Genomic DNA, 20,563 nt, shown 5'->3' on the forward strand with positions numbered 1-20,563 from the left:
TATATATATATATATATATATATACACACACACACACACACACACATGTACATATAACAAAAAGAAAACAAGTAGATAGAATAGAATAAGAAGAGAGAAAGCTTCTTTTTTTTCTTTCCCTTTGTATTTTTATATCAATATGGTACAAGATTATCCCATTTAAATCAATGTGATTAACAAGTCAGGTCAAAAGTGATCTAAAAGGAATCAAAAAGTAGTCTGATTATATTACCTAAAATGTGTAATGTAATGGATTACATTACTAACTACAAATTCTGTCATTCTGTAATTTGGAATCAGTAACGGAGTACAATTTTCAAGTAATCTACCCAGCTCTGCCCATTAAGTACATTAAACCGAAATAAAGAAGGAAATCTGTTCAAATAACAGAATGTGAAACTTTATCAGAGATTCACCAGTAAACTGAATATCGCTCACTCTTGTTGTCTGTACCATAACACTCTCAGAGAAGACTGTCTGCTACTCTAGCCCGGTTGATTAGATACTTCTGTCCTTCAGCTGCTGGGATCAAAGAAAGAACACAATATCCTGCTTATACTACCTTCACCTTCACTGCCACACAGGTTTGGAAGGGTGAGTAAATGATTTTAAGCGGCACAGCATCTGTTCTTACCTTTTTCAATGACTCTGAGGCTGATCTCGCCTACAAAGCCCTGGATGTCGGGTGGATTTTTGACTTGGCAGCTGTAGGTACCATTAAATCTGAGCTGCACATTCTGCAGCGTGATGGATGCGTCACCCTTCATTATATCACCAGACCATACAGCATGACCCTTAAACATGCCTGTTTTCGGGGGAAATTCACTTTTTTGGTAGTGAAAAATCTATGACAGAATAAAAGAAAGAGAGAGAAAGGTTGTTAAATTGGAAAGTTAAATAGGCAGGAAGGACTATGACCCACTGAAATGAGGTTGGAATTGTTTTTTTTGTTTTTTTAAGTGAAAGAAAGGAATAATAGAGAGAAAGGGTCAGAAGGAAAATTGTATTGTAGACTTTTGAACAGCCTTTTAAGAGGGCATTTTCTGTACTCAGCCTCATTTCAGCCAGTAGTAAATAAAGATCTTCAGACACATTAACTCCACACCCATTCAGTCTCACCGATTCTTCTGTCGTCTTTCCGAGTGGTCGGAAGCTCCAGGATACAGAGACTCTTTCTTCGGAGAGAGGATGTGTAGATTTAAATGTACATTTGAGCCGTACATCTGTCCCATTGACTGCCTCCAACTCTGAGGACGTAAGCAACTCCATTCCCTCCACATGATGTACACCTGATAACCATGGATTAACATGTTACTAAGAGAAGTATATAGGTGACACAAACAGCTCATTCCAACAACATTTATATTCCCTCACCCTAAACCCGGCACTAAAATTTACATTCTATGGCCTTGAAGCAAACATTGAAAGAGAAAACCATAATGTTACCACAAACTTCATGACAGAATTATAGATACTTGTCATAGACACGCTCATGTCATAACTCTCTTATCAGACCTACTCTAATTTACAAACCATTATCAGATCGGTACAATCAGATGTTACCAAGTAAAACCTCTCACATGAAAGTCCATTACATAACCATTAAATCATTTTCTTTTATTAATACTGTATATTGAAATGTAAAAACAGAGATGACAATACCTGTATCTAAATATTACATTCTCTATCGTACACACGCCATATTTTGACAATCATGTTAAATCCCAACCTTTACTGATATATAAAATATTCAGTGCAATCTTAAGGGTTTTAAGCAGCCAGTCCTTCCAGCTAACAATTAGCCACAACAATCTGAACCATCAAAACTTTTTTTTACAGTATCACATGTTGGCAGTGATTGATCATCTCATACAGCATTATTCAGTCACATATGGGACTATTGCTGCACTGAGATGTTCTGCACTAACTACCCTGAACTAATTATTACGCATTAAGTTAAAGCTTTAGGGTCCTGCTGTGATCAGTGTGTTTAACTCTGCTTAAACTGAGACTGCATCCGTTCCAACCATTAAATCTGTTTCACTAGATCTCTCTACTCAGTAGTAGGCCTACCTATAGCCTAGGCTCTTTGCAAATACGTTTATATATTTTGAGTAGTATATTTTGAGTTTTTGTGTACTTCATTTTAGATTTTATTTTTATTAAAAAATACATATATTCCATTTCTTCCAATTGTTACTACATGTTTTTTTCTCTGCCTATATTGTTAATCTTTCTTAATGCACCTGCTATCCGCTTCAAGCCGCTGTAATTCCTGCATTAACTCCCTGAGGATCAATCTAATCTCGTATAATCTTGTTTTATGAACGGCAGCACAGTGTAAATCTGATAAGCGTCTGATAAGCGCCGCAGAATAACACTAAAAATGAGTAGTGGTTAAAGCATAGGCTACTAGCTTGCAACTCTGACACTACACTAAGTATAATGTGACCACAGTAGTCTCAAATTGCCAAACGTAGCAGCAGGCAGAGAATCTTCCTAACACCACAAATAATGACTCGTTGAATTAAATATTTAAAACACTCAAACATTTTAGATTTATTCCGAAATCAAAGGTGGATCCAGGAAGTAGGAAACTCACCTGTCAAGACAAGCGCACATAGCGCAGGAAACAGGTAAATCCAGACCCAACTCATAGGAAAAATGCTACCAGAGCCCCCTAAAATGATAGGAGCCTACTATTAACTATATATCTAGCCACGTACTGTATTTATACTCAATATCTGAATATTAGTTATACTTCGGCACTCCTGTGGACAGCGGCAATGCTAAACCACTCACACTGTTTGCTCTTCACCGTGAGTGGAAAGAGGAGGAGTTTTAAAAGGAGTAACAAAAACCGGTCGGGACAAGGTCAACCTGCACATCAGTTTCCCACAAGATTACTGCTCTCTTTTATGTATCCAGTGCATGCCACTGCATGTTTCTCATAAGCAGTGTAGCAACAACGTAATCGAAAGAATAATTAACACAGTTTCGTTTCCTACAGGAATTTGGATGTTCGCTTCATGTGTTTTTCTCTCCCGCTATAACAAATGTTACATAAAGTTGTCGGTTATTCTTAAACGAGACTAAAACAAAAATATTTTGTCTAACTCTACTTGTAGGCTACTTGAAATGTGTAATCACAGAAAGCACACTAATGTCAGTATGACTTTTATTAGTTTTTTTTACTCTGCTGCCACCTTGTGGAATATTGGAAAATTGCAGCCGCAGCCTCCAGGTTCAAGTGACGTCATTAATAAAATGATCCTGAAACTATTGGTGACTCTGGTACACCATTCTACAGATCAGTTTGTTGAAAACATACCAGTAAAGGACTGTGTTAAATACCTTGGCATTTATATTTCCAAAAACAAGCATACTTGTGAACAATTGAATTTTATGCCTAAAATAAAAAAAAACAAAAAATATAATGAATAATTGGTTACAAAGGGATCTTGTTGATGGCATTAAACTATTTTCTCATTCCTGTAATAATAAAAATATCAGATTAATCTTTCAATCCAATCATAAAATCTCTCCAAGAGGGATTTTTTTTTTGGAATGCGCAGATTTCTGATATTCATTGGAAAGAGGCATGGTTAAATCCATATAAATTTTGCATGTTGAATAAAGTTAAAGAGGTACACTCTAAAATACTCCACAAAATCTACCTATGTAAAGCTTTCTTATCAAAATTCATGGATATTGACAACAAATGCAGTTTTTGTAATGTACACGAGGAAGACTTGGGTCATTTGTTTTACAGCTGTGATTTATCTTTGAAATTTTGGTCTGATGTTAGCTTTTTTCTATTTGCCCCAAGAAATGTTAATTATAAATTATCTTTAAAAGATGTTATATGTTCTTACACACACAAAAGCAAAATGTTTAAATATGTTGTAAACTTTTACATTTTGCATGGTAAATATTACATTCATAAACAAAAATTTGCGAATTGTATACCTAAATGTGAAGTATTCTTAAAAGAAATGGAGTTGTTAAAAAAGTCCTTAGTGTTAATTAATAACAAAAAGAATGAAATTGTTAAATTTTATGGAGAAATTCTTTGAAAAATAATGTCCCCGCTATGCTTTTCAACTCAATTGTATGCTAAATGTGTCTCTAGGGAAAAGGAAGAAATATCTGTTTGTTTGTTTTTTTTTAATTTTATTATTTATTATTTTGTTTGTTCCTGTATGTTGTATGATTGTAATAATGTGAATAGGTTGTGTTGTATTTATATGTTAAAATATTTTGTTAATCTTGTTTGAAGCAATAAAAAAAAAAATTGGTGACTCTGGACCACAAAACAAATCATAAGTAGCACAGTATATTTGTAGCAATAGCCAACAATACATTGTATAGGCCAAAATTATAGATTTTTCTTTAAATCATTGGGATATTAAGTAAAGATCATGTTCCATGGAGATATTTTGTAAAGTTCCTACCATAAATATATAAAAAATTAATTTTTGATTAGTAGTATGCATTGCTAGAACTTCATTTGGACAACTTTAAAGGCGATGTTCTCTTAATTGAATCTTAATTTTAAAAAAAATGGACCCTTATGACTGGTTTTGTGGTCCAGGGTCACATTTAGGCACATAACCCTTTTCATCTCATAGCTAGAAATATTGTAAATGGATCTGTCCTTTTCTCGTGCATATTGATGTACTAATTTTGTAAGAACATCCAAACAATTATAACAAAAATGCTTAATTTTATGAATGCTTAATTTTATCAAAGCTCTGTATTGCAGTCTGTTTTTCATTATCTTTTTTTAAATAAATAATGTATGGATAATCAGGTAAGCCATATGTTGCTTCAGTCCAGTAAATGTTGAAATATTAACAATATTAATGTTTTTTTCTACGTTTATTTTATAAAAAGAAAAATAATAAGCGTAAAAATATACATGTACCATGTCCTCAAGGTGGTCATTTTTTTTAATTAGACTAGAAGAACTTCTACTCGGGCTACTAAAAGTATGAACTGAATGATCAGTCAGACTGCAGGCATGTATTGTGTACAAGTTGTGTACGTTTTAATTATATTCATTTTATTATATTCATAATTAAAAGGCCTTAGAAATCCACATATCAAATATGATACAGCTTAATAGGGTTAGCACTATTAAGTTCTTGTATATCGAACTGTTTTAAACAAGCTGAATGAAATATAAGCAGGACACTCTCTCGTGTGATACCGCTTCGATTATAACAGTTATTCCAATCACAGATCTCGCCTGCTTTGCCTTCACGAGGCGGGACGGCGCTGAATGGGACGTCCGTGACGATGGCTGGAGGCGGAAGTGAGGCTTCCAGAAAGTGCGAGGGCGGTTGCGCAGGGAAGTGGGGAGGTGGTTGGCTGGATGCTATTCGGTTTACATAACCCAAACATTTACTGTGATTTCTTGAAAAGACCTTGCACTATATACCCTCATAATTGAAACGTCCAACGTTATTGTTACTGTGTAGCCTGAGTCGGCTAAGGTTGCATTGCTTTCTAAGGGAGCGCTAGAAAAAGCAAAGTCGAGGTGCGCGGCAGCAGAAACACTCATCTGCATCTTCCACCGGACAGTCAGTCCGTCAGTCGACTGTGGTGCTGCTGTACGTGACTGAGGGAGCCCTGCCCTGCTCTGCTGCACACCAGCAGCTCACTCACTGCAGACGGGATTTGCAAACACTGTAGCCAGGTTAGTCAAAAGGAAACGTGCGTAGAGATGGACGTGATGTACGGGGATGTGGTTTTCTTTTGTCCCGGTTGTTGATTCATTCTTCTTCGTTATGCCATCAGATAAACAGTACTGTGACCGTCCCTGAGAATAGCAGTCATTAAAGAACATTATGAAGCGTTAATCTTTACTGCACAGCCTCTGCTCCGTGTCGGCTTCATCCGGGGTCCATCATCACCAGCCTCCTCCTCCTCATCTTCACAATACTAAAAGCAAAACACAGGCACTCTTTATGCGGCGTAACTAGCGTTTATGTATCTGGAATATGTGCGCCCTTTCAATGAATTATATTTTGCTATTGACAGTTGAATTACTAAATTTCCACTCACTACAGTCTGAGCTAATCAACCATTGCTGTTCATTTCCATTACGTCAATACGTCCGCTCAATAGTAGTGTTGTGTTTGTGTTGTAGACTCAGAATGAGCGCTGAGGAGAATCCCGCTGCTGAACCTGCGCCTGTCATCGACGTGCAGGGAGACGGACGCTGGATGTCACAGGTGGGCACCATTGAGGAAGACTGTATAAGCATGTGATTCAGACAGCTCAGAGTTGTGCAAATCTTTTCCTATTTTATTCTTTTATTCTATTTATTTCCTATTCCTATTTTTAAGGATTAGAGTGTAACATGCTTGGATTTGTCCTATATTTTGCAGCATAACCGGTTTGTGCAGGAGTGCAAGGATGCCGAGCCTGATGTTCTGTTTGTGGGGGACTCAATGGTGCAGCTAATGCAGCAGAATGAGGTGATTGTTATCTCGTTAATGAGTTAGTCCATGTAAGGAGAGCCATGTGCGTCCATAACATTCGACTACAATTCCATTTATTCCGTAAGAAGACACTTTTATCCAAATACATAGGAGAATAATTCGAACAGAAGCAGTGAATTCAAAGGAGAAACCAACGATTGGTGCTCCCATACTAAGCTTCCATAAATACAAAAGCAGTAGAGCAGTGTGTGTGCAAAATGTTGAAATGCGCTCAACACGTGAACTAATAAAAACTGGCAGTCAGTGGTTTGCAAGCTGAAGCATAATGTTTTAATATTCAGAATTAATTATAAATGTAGTTTATCATATGAAACTATTGTAAACATATGAAAAGTATTGTACATGTATTTTTATAGCCAATATATGAACTTTTAAATAATACTAACAACAAAACTTTGCCCTAATAATTTAGATTTTTATTTCATTTGAATGACTTATTATCCAGCTCTCGGGAATGCTTTATTCTTATCTGTCTTTCATGGCATTCAGTGGTCAAATACTTTTAAATAATGTAAATGTAAATGTAATATATAGTATTGCAGTAAAGGCACTTAAAGCAAGTTTTATCATTCCAAAATGAAAAAGACACGACTCTTTTTACTTACATTTTGGTAACTGTGCACCTGAAATGTTTTGTCTGTTGTAGGTTATTAATAATAATCAGCATTTAATATGCTTTTCTATAAATGTACATATTTGGTTTACATTAGTTACAGTTGGTTTACAATTCTTATTGGTGCTGGTCTCAGGTGTGGCGGGAACTGTTTTCACCTCTCCATGCTCTGAACTTTGGGATTGGTGGAGACACAACCTGTAATGTGCTGTGGAGACTACAGAATGGAGAACTGGAGAACATCAGACCCAGAGTGAGGAAGCATTTTTTCTTTATTTGTTCTAACAGCTTTAACAATATCTGTTTTGAAGTAAAATGTGTGTTCAACGCTGGTATTGCATCCTTGTTTGTTTTTCCACAGGTGGTGGTTTTATGGGTAGGAACTAATAATCATGAGCACACTGCGGATCAAGTTGCAGGAGGAATATTGGCCATTGCACAGTTACTTCTGTCTCGCCTCCCCAAGTCCAAAATTATTGTTTTGGTGAGTTACATAAATCACTATGTCTAAATATTGATAATGTGAGATGTGTAGTGTTCGAATTAATGCATATACAGAGTATCAACTTTGAGCAGTTCAGTTATTTGTTCTAAGCTGATTAGTCGCAATTCCTGTCATTCAGGGCCTGTTGCCAAGGGGAGAGTTTCCTAACCCTCTGAGAGAGAAAAATGCAGCAGTGAATAATCTACTTCGCGCATCTCTTCCTCAACTCGGCCCTGTTCCGTTTATTGATTTGGGAGGTAGTTTTGTCCACTCAGATGGGACTATTTCCTCTCGAGACATGTTCGACTTCCTACATCTGACCGCCGGTGCATACAGGACCATATCAACGGCTCTCCATGAGCTGCTGCTTCAACTGTTGGAGGAAATGCCTCAGGAGAGGCGAGCCTCACTGGTCTAGGAAGGGGCACCATATTGGTCAATCACTGAAGAGGCAGGGTTAAGACATGTTGGCTATTCATAATGTACCTAAAATACTTTATTTAGCAAGACAAAGAAAAGTACAAAAAGAACAACAAAACAAAAGTGGATGTAGGACAGTGGCCAGTTTTATATGATCAGTATAAAATGTGTATATGTATCTAAGATGCATAATAGACAACAGTAAGAGAAAGAAGACTAGATGAGACATATTTTTGGCAAGAAACAGTTTTTCTTAGGACATGTTGCTTTGCGGTGGGACCAGAGTCTCTTCAAAATCCCATTGTCACAGTCTGAACAACCTTTAATAGTAGCACTTACTCTGGCAGCTTCTCCGTGCCTTCATATATGCACTCAGTCACACTCACAGTTATGATGACAGCAAAATGATTCAGACACACAAGAGAAATCATGTCTTGCTCCCCATTTCAAGTTCTTTGGCACAGAGACGTCTGAAACCTCCTCTTTCTCTTTTGCCCTTTCATATTCCCAATAACACAAATATGATGGAGGAAGACTGGAGTGAAAACCATCAAACCATGTCATACCTTTTGTGTGAGAGTTTGAGTTTGAGAAAGCTCCTCTTCTTAAGCATCTAATGCACAACCATGAGGTTTTCAGTGTTAATATTTATCTCACTTGCATCCCTGTTTTTGTGTATGTGTCCATGTGCTCTATAAAGTATTATGTAAAGAGTTAAGTGTGAATATGGGAGAGCCAGTGGGCAAGAAGTGATATATAAAGTTGTGTGTGTATGTATATATAAATATAATCTGTTAGTATTAATGTACAGTACTCTGTGCAAAGTGCTTACATAGCTGGTGCTGGTGTATGTGAATGTGTTTGTGTTCGAGTGTAAGAGATCAACCATCTGTAACTATTTGTATGGCCCTCAAAGTGTGCACAATTACTGCGGCACAAATGCCACTTGCTTCAGATCCAAGCATTCCAATAAATTTGCAGGGATCGAACCTCATATGTGTATAATTTATTTCACATGCTGTTAATATGCAATGTTTATATCGGGTTCTTTTTACAACATTTGTACTATACTTACATAATGCTTTCAAAAAATGACCAAGAGCTTCTATATCTACATTCAGTCAGTTATTTTATAACAGTCTGCTTGAATATTTATTAATCAGTCTTTTCTCAAATGCAATAAAATTAGATCATAGTGCATTGTAAAACAAGAAAAGACATGGGAGGAGCATCTTGCTGGAGGCAAATATATTTTGTACCATTCATGATTTTGAGACTTGTACTCCAAATCTGCTTCAGAAAATACAAAATAGTAAAACTCATTCAGCCTGTAGAGGGAGACATAGCACACCTACCTGTGTAAATGACCTACTGCGGAATCATGCGGAATCATGCAGAATCGCAGATGGATTTTTTAATCATTCATTAGGAAATGCAATACGCCAACAACCTGGAAACCTCGAAGAGGTGAACAAACCGCCACATGTAGGGTAGGCCTACAACATTTACTGAGTGGGTCCTCTCTAGTCTCTACCCCAAAAAAGATGATTTTCCTCTGTTAGTTGGTAACACAAGAAAATAAACCTTGTACTGATTTGAAAACATCGAATAGGCCTATCATCATCACCACCCAGGTTGCATGAGTAGATAGGTTCCTGCTGATGATGACAAGCGTGGAGTTCTGTTCTGATGATACACTTGATACTTGGATAACCTTGTCCTCTGTATATTAGCATGTAGTGCTCAGAACCCACTGTCCCTGTGTTTGACTGCACATTTGAGACGACGAGTGTAAAGTTTATTGCCAAGTAAAAAAAAAAATGTTACTTTATGTTGCAACATAGGCTCATTAGAAATACGTGCCTCTACATACATTCCAGACTGGGTTAATATTTGTCCTTAAAGAGAGTGCACCAACAAAGATGTACACTTACATATTTTAAACCCCCAGTACAGTCTGTTTTAGTGGACAATGTTTTCTTTTCCTGTTCACATTTAAGTAAATCATAATTGTACTTGATTTATGAATACTAAACTGAAATGTTCTCAGTTTCAGTCAAAATGCTACTCAGCATAAGCCAATCAAGAGACTTTTGCTTGAGAATGTGAACAGTTGAGTAAATCAAGGGACAAAGATAACTAGTTGATCAATGACCCCTGACTAGTTATGACTTTGTTTGGTTGGCAGTTGATAAAATAGGATTTGGAGCAGAAGGAGGTGGAGATCAAGGTTTGCTACACGTTGCTAAATGTTTTGAGATAACTTCACAGTCTTGTCATAGTTTCACGATTACCAGTTTATGACAGCGAGATGTAATCACACGAATGCATTGTATTCAATAACAAACTGCTTAATCACAAACCAATAAATGCAACCTACAGAGCACCAAAATATAATCCAAAAATGTTGTTCTATCTTGCTTTAATTGCTGAATTTCAGCACTTAGATTTACATTAGACAATTTAGAGTTTCTGGCTTCTAATGCTGAATTGTATCAGTGAATATTGATTTACTAAATAAATATTTGTCCCAAGAATTATTGTTTAGATGCAGTTAAACATCTCATAAAATTGATATGCTGTTGCATGTCGATGCAGATTTAACTAATGTAGATTTCAGTAATATCTGAAAAATGACTTAAAATATTAGTTAAAATATTTTCTCTGGCAGAAATAATGTCATTGAATATTTACAAGTAATTCCATTTTGTGAGACTGACAGAGAATGTGCATTGACGTATCTGCAAATATCTAAAAGGCATCTCTTATCTCTTAACCTTTGAACCTCTGATGTGTAAGAGGACAGGGTTCCAACTCCACATGTACTGTTTCTGCCCTATATAAGACATTTGCCTCTGCTGTCCGTCCTCGCACATTCAGAGCAGCACCACTCAGGTAAGAGCTCAAACCAGCAGGAGAGGAGGAATGGATCAGGGGAATATCAAAGCAAATCTTGGCCGAACAGCGTTATAATAAATGGTTTCTGTTTCAGAGCTTAACCATGAAATTCGTGGCTCTTGCACTGACCATCCTCTTGGCTGTGGGTAAGTAACATACTGATTTTTCTTTAGTAATTTAAATTTACTTCATGTTTAACTAATCAAAAACTAATGATTTTGTTAATGCTTTGTTTTTTAATGGTGACTATTTGACCACCTGTTTCTTGACAGTTTAAAGACTTCACTGTCCTCCCTTTTGGTTTCTGAAGCTTTTCCCGTGTCTTCTCAGGTTCCCAGGCCCATTTCCTGCAGGCTGATGCTCCTTCTCAGCTGGAGCACTACAAGGCAGCAGCCTTGGTGTACCTGACCCAGGTCAAGGAGCAGGCTCAGAAGGCCCTCGACAATTTGGACGGAACCGACTATGAGCTATACAAGTAAGAGCCATATCTTATCATGATGACCTCTACATTGTCATGTCTCTCACTCTTTTCTCCTTTGCGTCTTAATCTGCTGTTTGTGGTTTTTACTTCTCCCAAATCCTTTATTGCCCCTTCACAGTTCAGTCATTCTAAGAGTATCATGTCACACTTCAGTATCTCATCATTTCAAGTCAAGTCTCAGATATTTATATAATACAGATTGCTTTAAAGTAGCTTCACATTAAAAAAAGAAAATAGTGTTAATGTTATAAATGCATCATGAACTAATTTAATGTCAGCTTTAAAGGAGATCTACAGAAGAAAATGGTGTCGTTATTCAGCTCAATTTAGTTTAGTGTTGTTTCAATTCCATTCAATAACTGTCAATGCTGCAAATTATGAAACAAGTTTAATTCAGCTATAAGCAGCTCCACAGAATGCAATATGTGACCCTGGACCACAAAACCAGTCTTAAGTCGCTGGGGTATATTTGTAGCAATAGCCAAAAAAAACATGTATGGGTCAAAATTATCGATTTTTATTTTATGCCAAAAATCGTTAGGATATTAAAGTAAAGATCATGTTCCATGAAGATATTTTGTAAATTTCTTACCGTAAATATATCAAAACGTACTTTTTGATTGGTAATATGCATTGCTAAGAACTTCATTTGTACAACTTTAAAGGCGATTTTCTCAGTATTTTGATTTTTTTGCACCCTCAGATTCCAGATTTTCAAATAGTTGTATCTCGGACAAATATTGTCCTATCCTAACAAACCATACATCAATGGATATAAATCTGATGTATAATTGATGTATAAATCTCAATTTCAAAAAATTGACCCTTATGACCTTATGGTTTTGTGGTCCAGGGTCACATATCATTATTCAGCTCAAGTCAGTGCAACGTTGATTCAGTTCAGATTAATAACAGTGTCGACGTTGTAAAGTTGGTGTCATCAACCAGCTCAATTCATTTTGAATTTTACCATCATCCTGTATTAGCAGTGCAGTTAAATCACTGATATTACTGTATTAATATTAATTACGCATCTGAGCAAGCCAAAGGCAACAGTAAGGAACCAAAACTCCATGGGATAGTAGTGGAGGGAGGGGGGGAAAAAAACCTTGGGAGAAACCAGGCTCAGTTGGGTGGCCAGTTCTCGTCTGACCTTAATGAACAAGCAAAGTGTGATTTATGATTCCAGACTTTCACCTGAAATGGTTTGTGTTTCCCAAATTTATGTTCTTTTCTCTTCAGGGTGCAACTTTCAGAGAGCCTGACTAAGCTCCAAGATTATGCCCAGTCCACCTCCCAGACTCTGACTCCCTATGCTGAGACCATCTCCAACCAGTTCCTGGAGAACACCAAGCAGCTGCGCGAGCGTGTCATGACTGACGTCGAGGACCTCCATTCCAAGCTGGAGCCCCACCGTGCTGAGCTGTACGGGGTGCTGCAGAAGCACTTTGACGAGTACCGTGAAAAGCTGGAGCCCGTCTTCCAGGAGTACGCCAACCTGAACCGTGAAAATGCTGATCAGCTGCGTGCCAAGCTGCAGCCCCTGTTGGAGGAGATGAGGCAGAAGTTCGAGACCAACGTTGAGGAGACCAAGTCTAAACTTGTGCCGATGGTCGAGGCCGTACGCACTAAGCTGACCGCGAGTCTGGAGGAACTGAAGACCATGGCCGCCCCATATGCTGAGGAATACAAGGAACAGCTGATGAAGGCTGTCGAGGAGGCCAGAGAGAAGCTTGCCCCACACACCCAGGACCTCCAGACACGCATGGAGCCCTACATGGAGAATGCCAGGGCCAGGTTTGCACAGGTGTATGAAACCATCTCCAAAGCCATCCAGGCATAAAAATGCACAAGGACTTTGCACACTCAGATCTTCAGACAACAGCAAAGAACAGATATTCTTGTGTCTGGTGATGGACGGAGTGTAGATGCAAGGGTTGTGTTATGAATGTTTATTATGTTCAAGTTAAATCATCTTTGATGTAATAATGCAAACAAATAAAATGCAAAAAAAAAAAGGTCTTTGCGTCAGTGTTTTCTTCCATTTTGAAACAATATGATCCCAATACAGTTTTTATATTGAACAATATTATCATTTATTTAAAAAAAGCGTAACTAATAAGTGATTACAAAACATTTCCTCAATGTATAAAGCTCTCCACATAAAGGCCTCTGTTGATCCTTAATTTAATAAAATACAGAAATAATATAACTGCAGCACTTTCCAGTTAAGTACTGTTTTGTATCACTTGGAAAAGTTCTGAAAGAAACATTTTATTTTGTTTTGGAGATTGTATGTATGGTATATGACCTTTATAAAAGCGTACATAATGAGGATTAAACTTCAGGGTTTGTTTGAAAATCTTTGGATTAACACTGAATACTGAAAAAACTGCTATTCATTTTGTGAGGATTTCCATTGATCTGCAAAGTAGAATCAATTAGTATAACAGCATACTGTCCTTATAATAATTATTAACTGACCAGGAATGGAACAATATGTTTTTATATTAACCAGAGTTACCATAGAATTACAAAAACTTAATTCTCAAGTGTCTTAATAACTATTTATATGATCATTCCACTTATTTTTTTGCAGGTATAGGCTCAGCTATGACTGTGTGTTTTCTCCTGAAGTCAGACCTTACTTGGATGGGCAGAAAGGACAGGAGTTATTCTTGCTGGTCTTGAGCCAAACACTAACACACTAAAGAAAAGGAGAGAAAAACAGTTATTAGAACACAGACAAGGCAAATAATGTGCCTTAAATGTATTTTATGAAGGTTACACACTCACTTCTTTGTGCATGGTATGGGAGCACTTGATGTTGTACTGGCTTCCAGCATCCACAGGATTCTGACACATCAAACAAAATTTCCGGGTAGAGGACTGACAGAGACAGAGAAAAAGAGTGTATATTTATATGGTTAAAAAAAAAAACGAATGACCAAAGTATTTAAAGGTATTCTAACACATTCAAAAAATCTGAATACTGGTTTTCCTGGTTGGTTTATGGATATACCTTAGGAAATAATATGCAGTATTATAGTATTACCCTACTGTAAAATATAGTAGGGTTTTGTAATGAGATTAAAAAACAGTAATGATTTTCGTTAATGTGTGTTCATTTTTTGTTACAATATTCCCAAAAGATTGAATATCCTGTTATATAGGGTTAACTTGTCTCTTTAAAAAAAAAAAAAAAACACTTTTTGTCTTAAGCTAATAGCATACATCCTGAATTAGGCATATTAGTTTTACATTTAATACATTTCTCCTTACCAAGAGAACAACTTCAGTATAAAAGTGGCACAGCTTACCCTACACTCCCCTATAGTTCAGAGGATTTTGTTAAATGTGATTTAGGAAAAGGGGTTTTAAGTTAAATTCTACCTGCGGAGGTCTTGTGTGGAAGACCTGAGCAACTGGGGGTTGGAAATGAGGCCTCATGGGATGCGGTGGCTGGGCTACGGGACGCTGAATCGGACCTACTGAAGCAGGAAAGGCTCTTGCTCCAGATGGAGGTGCTATAGGCCCTGGATGCTATAACAGCGATAAAATTAAAAATGATACGGGCAATGTACAGAACGAAACGAACAATAAAAACACATTATGTACGAGTGAAATAAGAACTATTCGATTACACACCGGTTTTTGGTTCTGCGCAAGTCTCAGTGCAACCTGCAGAGTAAGATCATCAATCGACATTCCAGCCATAGTACCACGCTCACTCTTGATTTGCTGTAGAACACGTGTCAACTGATCTCTAATGCAGACAAAAACAGAGATCAATTACAAAAAGCAATCAACAAACTGTGTCAAAGGAAGACAAAAAATCTACTAAAATTACACTGGCTCCTAAAAATGTACTTGGAAGGAAACAAGCTTATCAAAAAAATGTGTGATTTCAGTACCTTGTGCATTGTGGGAAATGTGAGCCCAGTCTCTCCAGCAACTTGTCCAGTTTTCCTGCTGACGCAGGATTGGAGGGAAGGGGCTGGGGGGAGGAGTTACGAGCAGACGTGGATGGCATGAATGTTTGGGGAAGGCGCACTGCAGCTTGTGGTTGAATACTGGCTCCGTGATTATTTGGCAATACAACAAAGGCGCCTGCTGAGGCAGCTGGAACGCCTAAATGTGTCTGTGGTAGGATCTGTGGGGCTGGTGTGACAGGCCATTGGGATGAGGTTTGAGGCAGGGAGATCGTTTGCATGGGTATTTGAGGGGCAGGTGCATGAGTTGTCATGGGGACATAAATGTTTGGGACGTGTGCAGATTGTGGACCTGTCGTGACGGGTAGGTATGGTGTGGTTTGAGGAGATGGGGCAGAAAGTGGCGGTGTGGCCCTTTGGGGTGGTGTGATTGAGGAGTGGAGTTGTGGGTGAACTATAGGAGGAGAAGTTGTGGTAGTCGGCAGACCACTGTTGAAAACGGGATGGGATTTAGGATTCTGAAGTGGACTCATTATCTCCAACTTCGGAAAGGGAAAAATAAACGATACACACACAGAAAATATACATTACTTATATAATTACTTGTAAACTAAATCTATGCAAAAATGAAATTTAAATACAGTCACATTATATTCACAAAACATAAATATGACTGGATAGGCCATGTTTCGAACTGTGGAAAACCAGCTACTTTAAAATGGCTAGTTCATCAACGCTCTACCAGATTATCAGTTCAACAACAGTGCAGTGAGAATTTTTTTTGAAAGAAATTAATACTTCTATTCAGCAAGGACACATTAATTTGATCAAAAGTGTTACAATGTTACAAAAGATTTCTATTTCAAATAATTGTTGTTCTTCTGAAATTACTATTAATCAAGGAATCATTAAAGTGTATCATGGTTTCCTCAAAACTTTATTTTTACATTGATAAGAAATTATCCTTGAGCACCAAATCAGCATATTAGAATGATTTCTGAAGGATCATGTGACACTGAAGACTGGAGTAATAGCTGCTGAAAATTCAGCTGTGCCATCACAGGAATAAATTGTATTTTGAAATATAGTTTTCCATTGTAATAATATTTCACAATATTATTGTATTTACTGTATTTTAGATCAAATAAATGCTGCCTTGGTGAACACGAAACACTTTCAAAAACATAAAAAAATTAAAAATAAATAAACTTTTGAACGGCAATGTACCTCCAACCCTAGGCCATACAGTATATGAATTAACTGACACTTACTGTAGGCACTGGTGGAAGATGCAGGAGCGCGACTGAAGGCAAACTGTCCAGCTGTTCACCTCTCTGCAGGAGTAGATGGTTTTCATTAAACTTATTCTGTGAATGAAAAACAGAAGGACAGAGTGAGAGAATCTGCTATCTCCCTTCACCTGCAATCCACCTATATTAGCTCCTCCCCTCACCTTTAGTCCCACCAGATTGCTGCGGATGATCGCTACATTCTGCTCCCACTTCTGCTGCTGGAGCAGGTGGTTCTGGGAAGGATTTAATCTGTCCAGAATAAGCACAAGTCCAGAATGAATCATATCACCTTTACGCATACCAACATACTGCACATGTATACCTCTCAACACACATTAATTTACACACAATACCTGAGAAAATTCAGATATTTTTCAGCGTCTGCAATCCAGTCCTCCACTTGAGAAAGCGCAAGCTCTTTCTGCATCTCTAACGCAGCTATCTGCTCACACAGACACGGGCAAAAATACACAGTCAGACAGTAATATACATGATTCATTACACTGTCTGTGAGATTTCTAGAAGATGTTTGCTGCGAAGGTGCAGCTTTTACCTCATCTTGAAGAACGGTCTGACTGGCCTGCTCTGCCTGTCTGCAGAGTGTCTCCATTTCCACCCTCAGGTCAGCTATTTCCTGCTCCCAGGACAGCCTGTCACATACACAAGCACAACAAAAAAAACAGATAAACACAGATACAGAGACATTTTAGGTATTTCTTCTTTTGTTTTTAATTTTTTACTTTTCTTGATTCTGTTCCTCAATCAGCATCTTGAGTTTCTTTTCTGTGTCCTCCAGCTCCTGAGCCAGTCTAAAACACACAAATCTTATTTAAATTCAATGACCCATCCAATATTATATGCATTCAGCAAGGACGCATAAAATTGATCAATAGTGACCAAAAGACATTTATAATGTACAAGTTATTTTTCAAAAAAAAAAAAAGAAAAGAAAAGAAAAAATGCTGTTTTTTAAAAGTTTATATTCATCAAAGAATCCTGAAATAAATGTATCAGTTTCCACAAAAATATTAAGCAGCACAACTGTTTTCAACATTGATAATAATAAATGTTTCCGGAGCTTTGCCATCAAAGAAATTAATTACATCTTAAAGTATATTAAAATAGAATATGGTTAAATTGTGATAATATTACTGTTTCACAGTAGTTTTGATCAAATAAATGCAACCTTGATGAGAATGAAAGGCTTCTTTTAAAAACATAAAAAACTACTTTTGAACAGCAGTGTATATTTTGCCCCCAAGCGCACAGCTGGATTTTATAAATTACCTTGTTTTCTCGTCTTCCATCCACTCTTTCTCTGCAGTAAGCTCTTGTCGCTTTACCATGAAGTTTTTCCGTGTGGTCTTGCTGCTATTCAGCTCCAATTTAACTTGCAAAGACTCAATTTTTTCAATAAAACACTATACAAAAAAAACCCAAAAAACATTTCAACAATAAAAATGAGGTAATACCAGAGGCTTTTGACTAAGATGCTTCTGCACAAAGTAGCATTCCCTAGTGAGTTCAAAGGAGATTAAGCACTGCTATTCAAATAACCATGTGTAAATGTCAAAACCTCTACAGATTGGATGTAGTGGTAGTTTCTTTATGTAAAGATGTGATGCTGAACCTGGTACTGATGATTTTTGTCAACTCTTGTCTTGCCATGACTGTGGACATGGAGGTTGTGCTCCTCCTGCTCTGCTGCATGCTGCTTCATAAGAGCCTCATACTGCTCACTCAGCTCAATACTGCAGTCTTCTAAAGCACGCTACAGAGAAAGAGAGAAAGAAAGATATACATTAGGGTCTGAAAGTCTGAGAATATTCAGAAGATTATTATTCCAGGAAATAAAGAGAACAAGAAAACAACAACAACAAAAATAAATATTTACTAACCCCACTGCACACAAATTCACATTTCCAAAAACACCTGTAACACATTTATAAACTCCAAAAACAGTTAAACAAAAAAAAAGCGCAGGGTTCCAAGGCTGATTTTTTTTTCCAAATTCAAATTTAGAAAACAAGTTTGACATTTTTGCTACAAATCTTTCAAAAGAACAATAACAAGGTTGTTCTGTCCAGCAGTACAAGGCTGAAGTCTCTCTCTCTCTCACACACACACAAATACAGGTTACACTGTCATGCAAACTCATAACAAATTTAAAGCAAAACATGTTTTGGCCAATTTATGAGCATTTCAAGGACCACTTCAAATGTCCTTACAAGCAACTGTTCATCATGTTTCACTATATTTGTGAGGATATTTTCAAACGTGTTGCTCACTAGCATAGCTTGTACACACACACACACACACACAGGTTTCCCTGTTATATGGAGACCAACTATATGATCATCACCTGTGGGGACCACCCTTTCTAAAGGTTTTAGAGATCTGAAAAAAATATGGAAAACCATTGCCTATACACGACTTCAAATGTCTGAACTGATGAGGTAATGACTTCACCATGCTAAATTGGGACTTCTAAAAAAAATTGAGTGAACATGTCTGATAGGGACCTTATTTGTATATTATTTGCATAATACACACACTTTCCCACTTGATTTGTGGGGACCTTGCAACAACATGTATATTAGTAATGACAAAGCATTTATAACAAGTAAATCAGATTGCATTTGTCCATTTGCACTTCTACAATTATGTAAAATGAAAAGATACAGTAGTAGTAGAAAACTAGTTTAAATTTTACAATTTAGCTAAGATTAGTTGGTTCCTAAGTAGTGGTTGAGATGGGATGAGTCCTGCAATTGGTGATAGTGATGCATAGATTCACTCTTGCATAGAACACCTACCCCCAGTTTCACAGACAAGGCTTAAGCCTAGTCCTAGACTAAAATGTAAATCTGAGCTGTTTCAACTGAAAGAAACTTGCACTGCCTGATCTTAAACATGTTAGTGCCTTTTTTTTTACGCACGCTCATCTGTCGCTTTAAATTCTCGAGCTCGTTACAGCAGGATTGATTCTGATTGGGTGTCACTGTTTTTATTGTTCATCAGCTGGAAAAAAATTCCTCTGAAAGGGATCCCAACGATATTGTCTCTCTGTGCCTTGATTGTTTTAGCAGTGGTGTGGACTGTGCTATTCTTTAATATTCAGAATGATTTTTAGAACTATATCTTTATCGTTATCGTCCTTGGTGTGAACAGGCCTTTACCATGATAATAAATCTACTAATAACGACTAAATAAACCTCAAGACATCAAATCATTTAATTTGCTGAATGTAACTTTTAATGAGTACAACTTTACAAACATTTACAAAGTCAAATAAACCCTGCAAATAAAGTATATTTATATTCAAATGTATAAAAAAATTACTGAGACAGAACGTAAGTGAAAAAAGGTCAAAACTGTAAAATTGTTTAACAAGGTTTGCTATTGCATTCCAGCTTGTGGCCTTCATCAGACATCTTAAATCATACAGCAATCTTTTTTAATATGGCAACACCATATTTGTCACCCATGTCCTCTGTTGGACACTCCCATTGCTTCTTTTTCAACCTGTGACAAATATCTTTGTAGGTGTCACTGGGTGTGGATGTAAATTATTGTTGAATAAATACATTTGTATTTTTAAATAATAAATAAATCATTATTATTTTTTTGTTTTGCTTCACACTCTATTTGAAATGTTATTTGCAGTATAAGTTTCTGATGAAAGCTACAAGCTAAAAAGCTTTCTGGTCTGTGAGCGTATATGCGTTCTGGGGGCGTGGCTTTGGACGGCTATCGCAGGGAGGGTGGGACGTTGGCTTTCAGTGCTATCAGGCTAAAGTTAGCATTTTCCAAGATCTCCTACTGCACCTTTAAGAACAATAATGTTTGCATTGTATGAACACATCATTGCTAAATGCATGGCTCGTTCCAAGATGGTCGGTCGCAAGACACTACAGTGACTTTATTTAAATGC

The 20,563-nt window shown here is 37.1% G+C and overlaps 4 protein-coding genes across 6 annotated transcripts in view; 2 read left to right on the top strand and 2 right to left on the bottom strand.

The window, feature by feature from the left end:
• LOC107746390 (myelin protein zero-like protein 2) overlaps window positions 1-2,962 on the bottom strand; it is a 4,656-nt gene extending 1,694 nt beyond the window's left edge. Inside the window, exons 1-4 of one of the 2 annotated variants that reach the window (XM_016560596.1) lie at window positions 2,762-2,962; window positions 2,603-2,680; window positions 1,120-1,289; window positions 635-845 (exon numbers count right to left, since the gene is read on the bottom strand). In XM_016560596.1, coding sequence (XP_016416082.1) covers window positions 635-845; window positions 1,120-1,289; window positions 2,603-2,657 — 436 coding nt within the window. In that variant the 5' untranslated portion in view covers window positions 2,658-2,680; window positions 2,762-2,962. Of the gene's footprint in view, window positions 1-455; window positions 523-634; window positions 846-1,119; window positions 1,290-2,602 lie in introns of those variants that run through there. The other variant, XM_016560597.1, reaches the window with a different exon arrangement.
• Window positions 2,963-5,256: 2,294 nt separating this feature from the next.
• On the top strand, window positions 5,257-9,010 carry LOC107746392 (platelet-activating factor acetylhydrolase IB subunit beta-like). Of its 2 annotated transcripts, none has more exons than XM_016560599.1 (6): window positions 5,257-5,317; window positions 6,155-6,239; window positions 6,396-6,485; window positions 7,259-7,375; window positions 7,484-7,606; window positions 7,746-9,010. In XM_016560599.1, the coding sequence occupies exons 2-6, from the start codon at window positions 6,162-6,164 to the stop codon at window positions 8,022-8,024; spliced, it is 687 nt and encodes a 228-aa protein (XP_016416085.1). In that variant the 5' UTR covers window positions 5,257-5,317; window positions 6,155-6,161; the 3' UTR covers window positions 8,025-9,010. The 2 variants fall into 2 exon arrangements, with proteins under 2 accessions (XP_016416085.1, XP_016416084.1); XM_016560598.1 differs by lacking the exon at window positions 5,257-5,317 and adding an exon at window positions 5,328-5,701.
• Window positions 9,011-10,873: 1,863 nt separating this feature from the next.
• On the top strand, window positions 10,874-13,423 carry LOC107746394 (apolipoprotein A-I-like). Its single transcript, XM_016560603.1, has 4 exons — window positions 10,874-10,921; window positions 11,019-11,070; window positions 11,255-11,399; window positions 12,648-13,423. The coding sequence occupies exons 2-4, from the start codon at window positions 11,028-11,030 to the stop codon at window positions 13,246-13,248; spliced, it is 789 nt and encodes a 262-aa protein (XP_016416089.1). The 5' UTR covers window positions 10,874-10,921; window positions 11,019-11,027; the 3' UTR covers window positions 13,249-13,423.
• The window catches only part of LOC107746393 (RING finger protein 214-like), a 21,172-nt gene continuing 13,951 nt past the window's right edge, over window positions 13,343-20,563 (bottom strand). The window contains exons 5-16 of the mRNA XM_016560602.1: window positions 18,260-18,400; window positions 17,917-18,050; window positions 17,370-17,438; window positions 17,183-17,279; window positions 16,983-17,071; window positions 16,791-16,878; window positions 16,609-16,704; window positions 15,320-15,879; window positions 15,054-15,171; window positions 14,799-14,948; window positions 14,202-14,294; window positions 13,343-14,112 (exon numbers count right to left, since the gene is read on the bottom strand). Coding sequence (XP_016416088.1) covers window positions 14,050-14,112; window positions 14,202-14,294; window positions 14,799-14,948; window positions 15,054-15,171; window positions 15,320-15,879; window positions 16,609-16,704; window positions 16,791-16,878; window positions 16,983-17,071; window positions 17,183-17,279; window positions 17,370-17,438; window positions 17,917-18,050; window positions 18,260-18,400 — 1,698 coding nt within the window. The 3' untranslated portion in view covers window positions 13,343-14,049. The remainder of the gene's footprint in view (window positions 14,113-14,201; window positions 14,295-14,798; window positions 14,949-15,053; window positions 15,172-15,319; window positions 15,880-16,608; window positions 16,705-16,790; window positions 16,879-16,982; window positions 17,072-17,182; window positions 17,280-17,369; window positions 17,439-17,916; window positions 18,051-18,259; window positions 18,401-20,563) is intronic.

The sequence above is a fragment of the Sinocyclocheilus rhinocerous genome, unplaced genomic scaffold (assembly GCF_001515625.1).
Source record: "Sinocyclocheilus rhinocerous isolate Xijiao unplaced genomic scaffold, SAMN03320098_v1.1 scaffold77, whole genome shotgun sequence".
In the NCBI taxonomy this organism is placed as follows: domain Eukaryota; kingdom Metazoa; phylum Chordata; class Actinopteri; order Cypriniformes; family Cyprinidae; genus Sinocyclocheilus; species Sinocyclocheilus rhinocerous.

Bases quoted from the DNA above. Each gene is read 5' to 3' on its own strand.
- LOC107746392 (XM_016560599.1), top strand. From the start codon at position 6,162: ATGAGCGCTGAGGAGAATCCCGCTGCTGAACCTGCGCCTGTCATCGAC. The intron at 6,240-6,395 runs GTGGGCACCATT...TATATTTTGCAG, and splicing joins ACGGACGCTGGATGTCACAG to CATAACCGGTTTGTGCAGGA. The intron at 6,486-7,258 runs GTGATTGTTATC...TGCTGGTCTCAG, and splicing joins AGCTAATGCAGCAGAATGAG to GTGTGGCGGGAACTGTTTTC.
- LOC107746394 (XM_016560603.1), top strand. From the start codon at position 11,028: ATGAAATTCGTGGCTCTTGCACTGACCATCCTCTTGGCTGTGG. The intron at 11,071-11,254 runs GTAAGTAACATA...GTGTCTTCTCAG, and splicing joins GACCATCCTCTTGGCTGTGG to GTTCCCAGGCCCATTTCCTG. The intron at 11,400-12,647 runs GTAAGAGCCATA...TTTTCTCTTCAG, and splicing joins ACCGACTATGAGCTATACAA to GGTGCAACTTTCAGAGAGCC.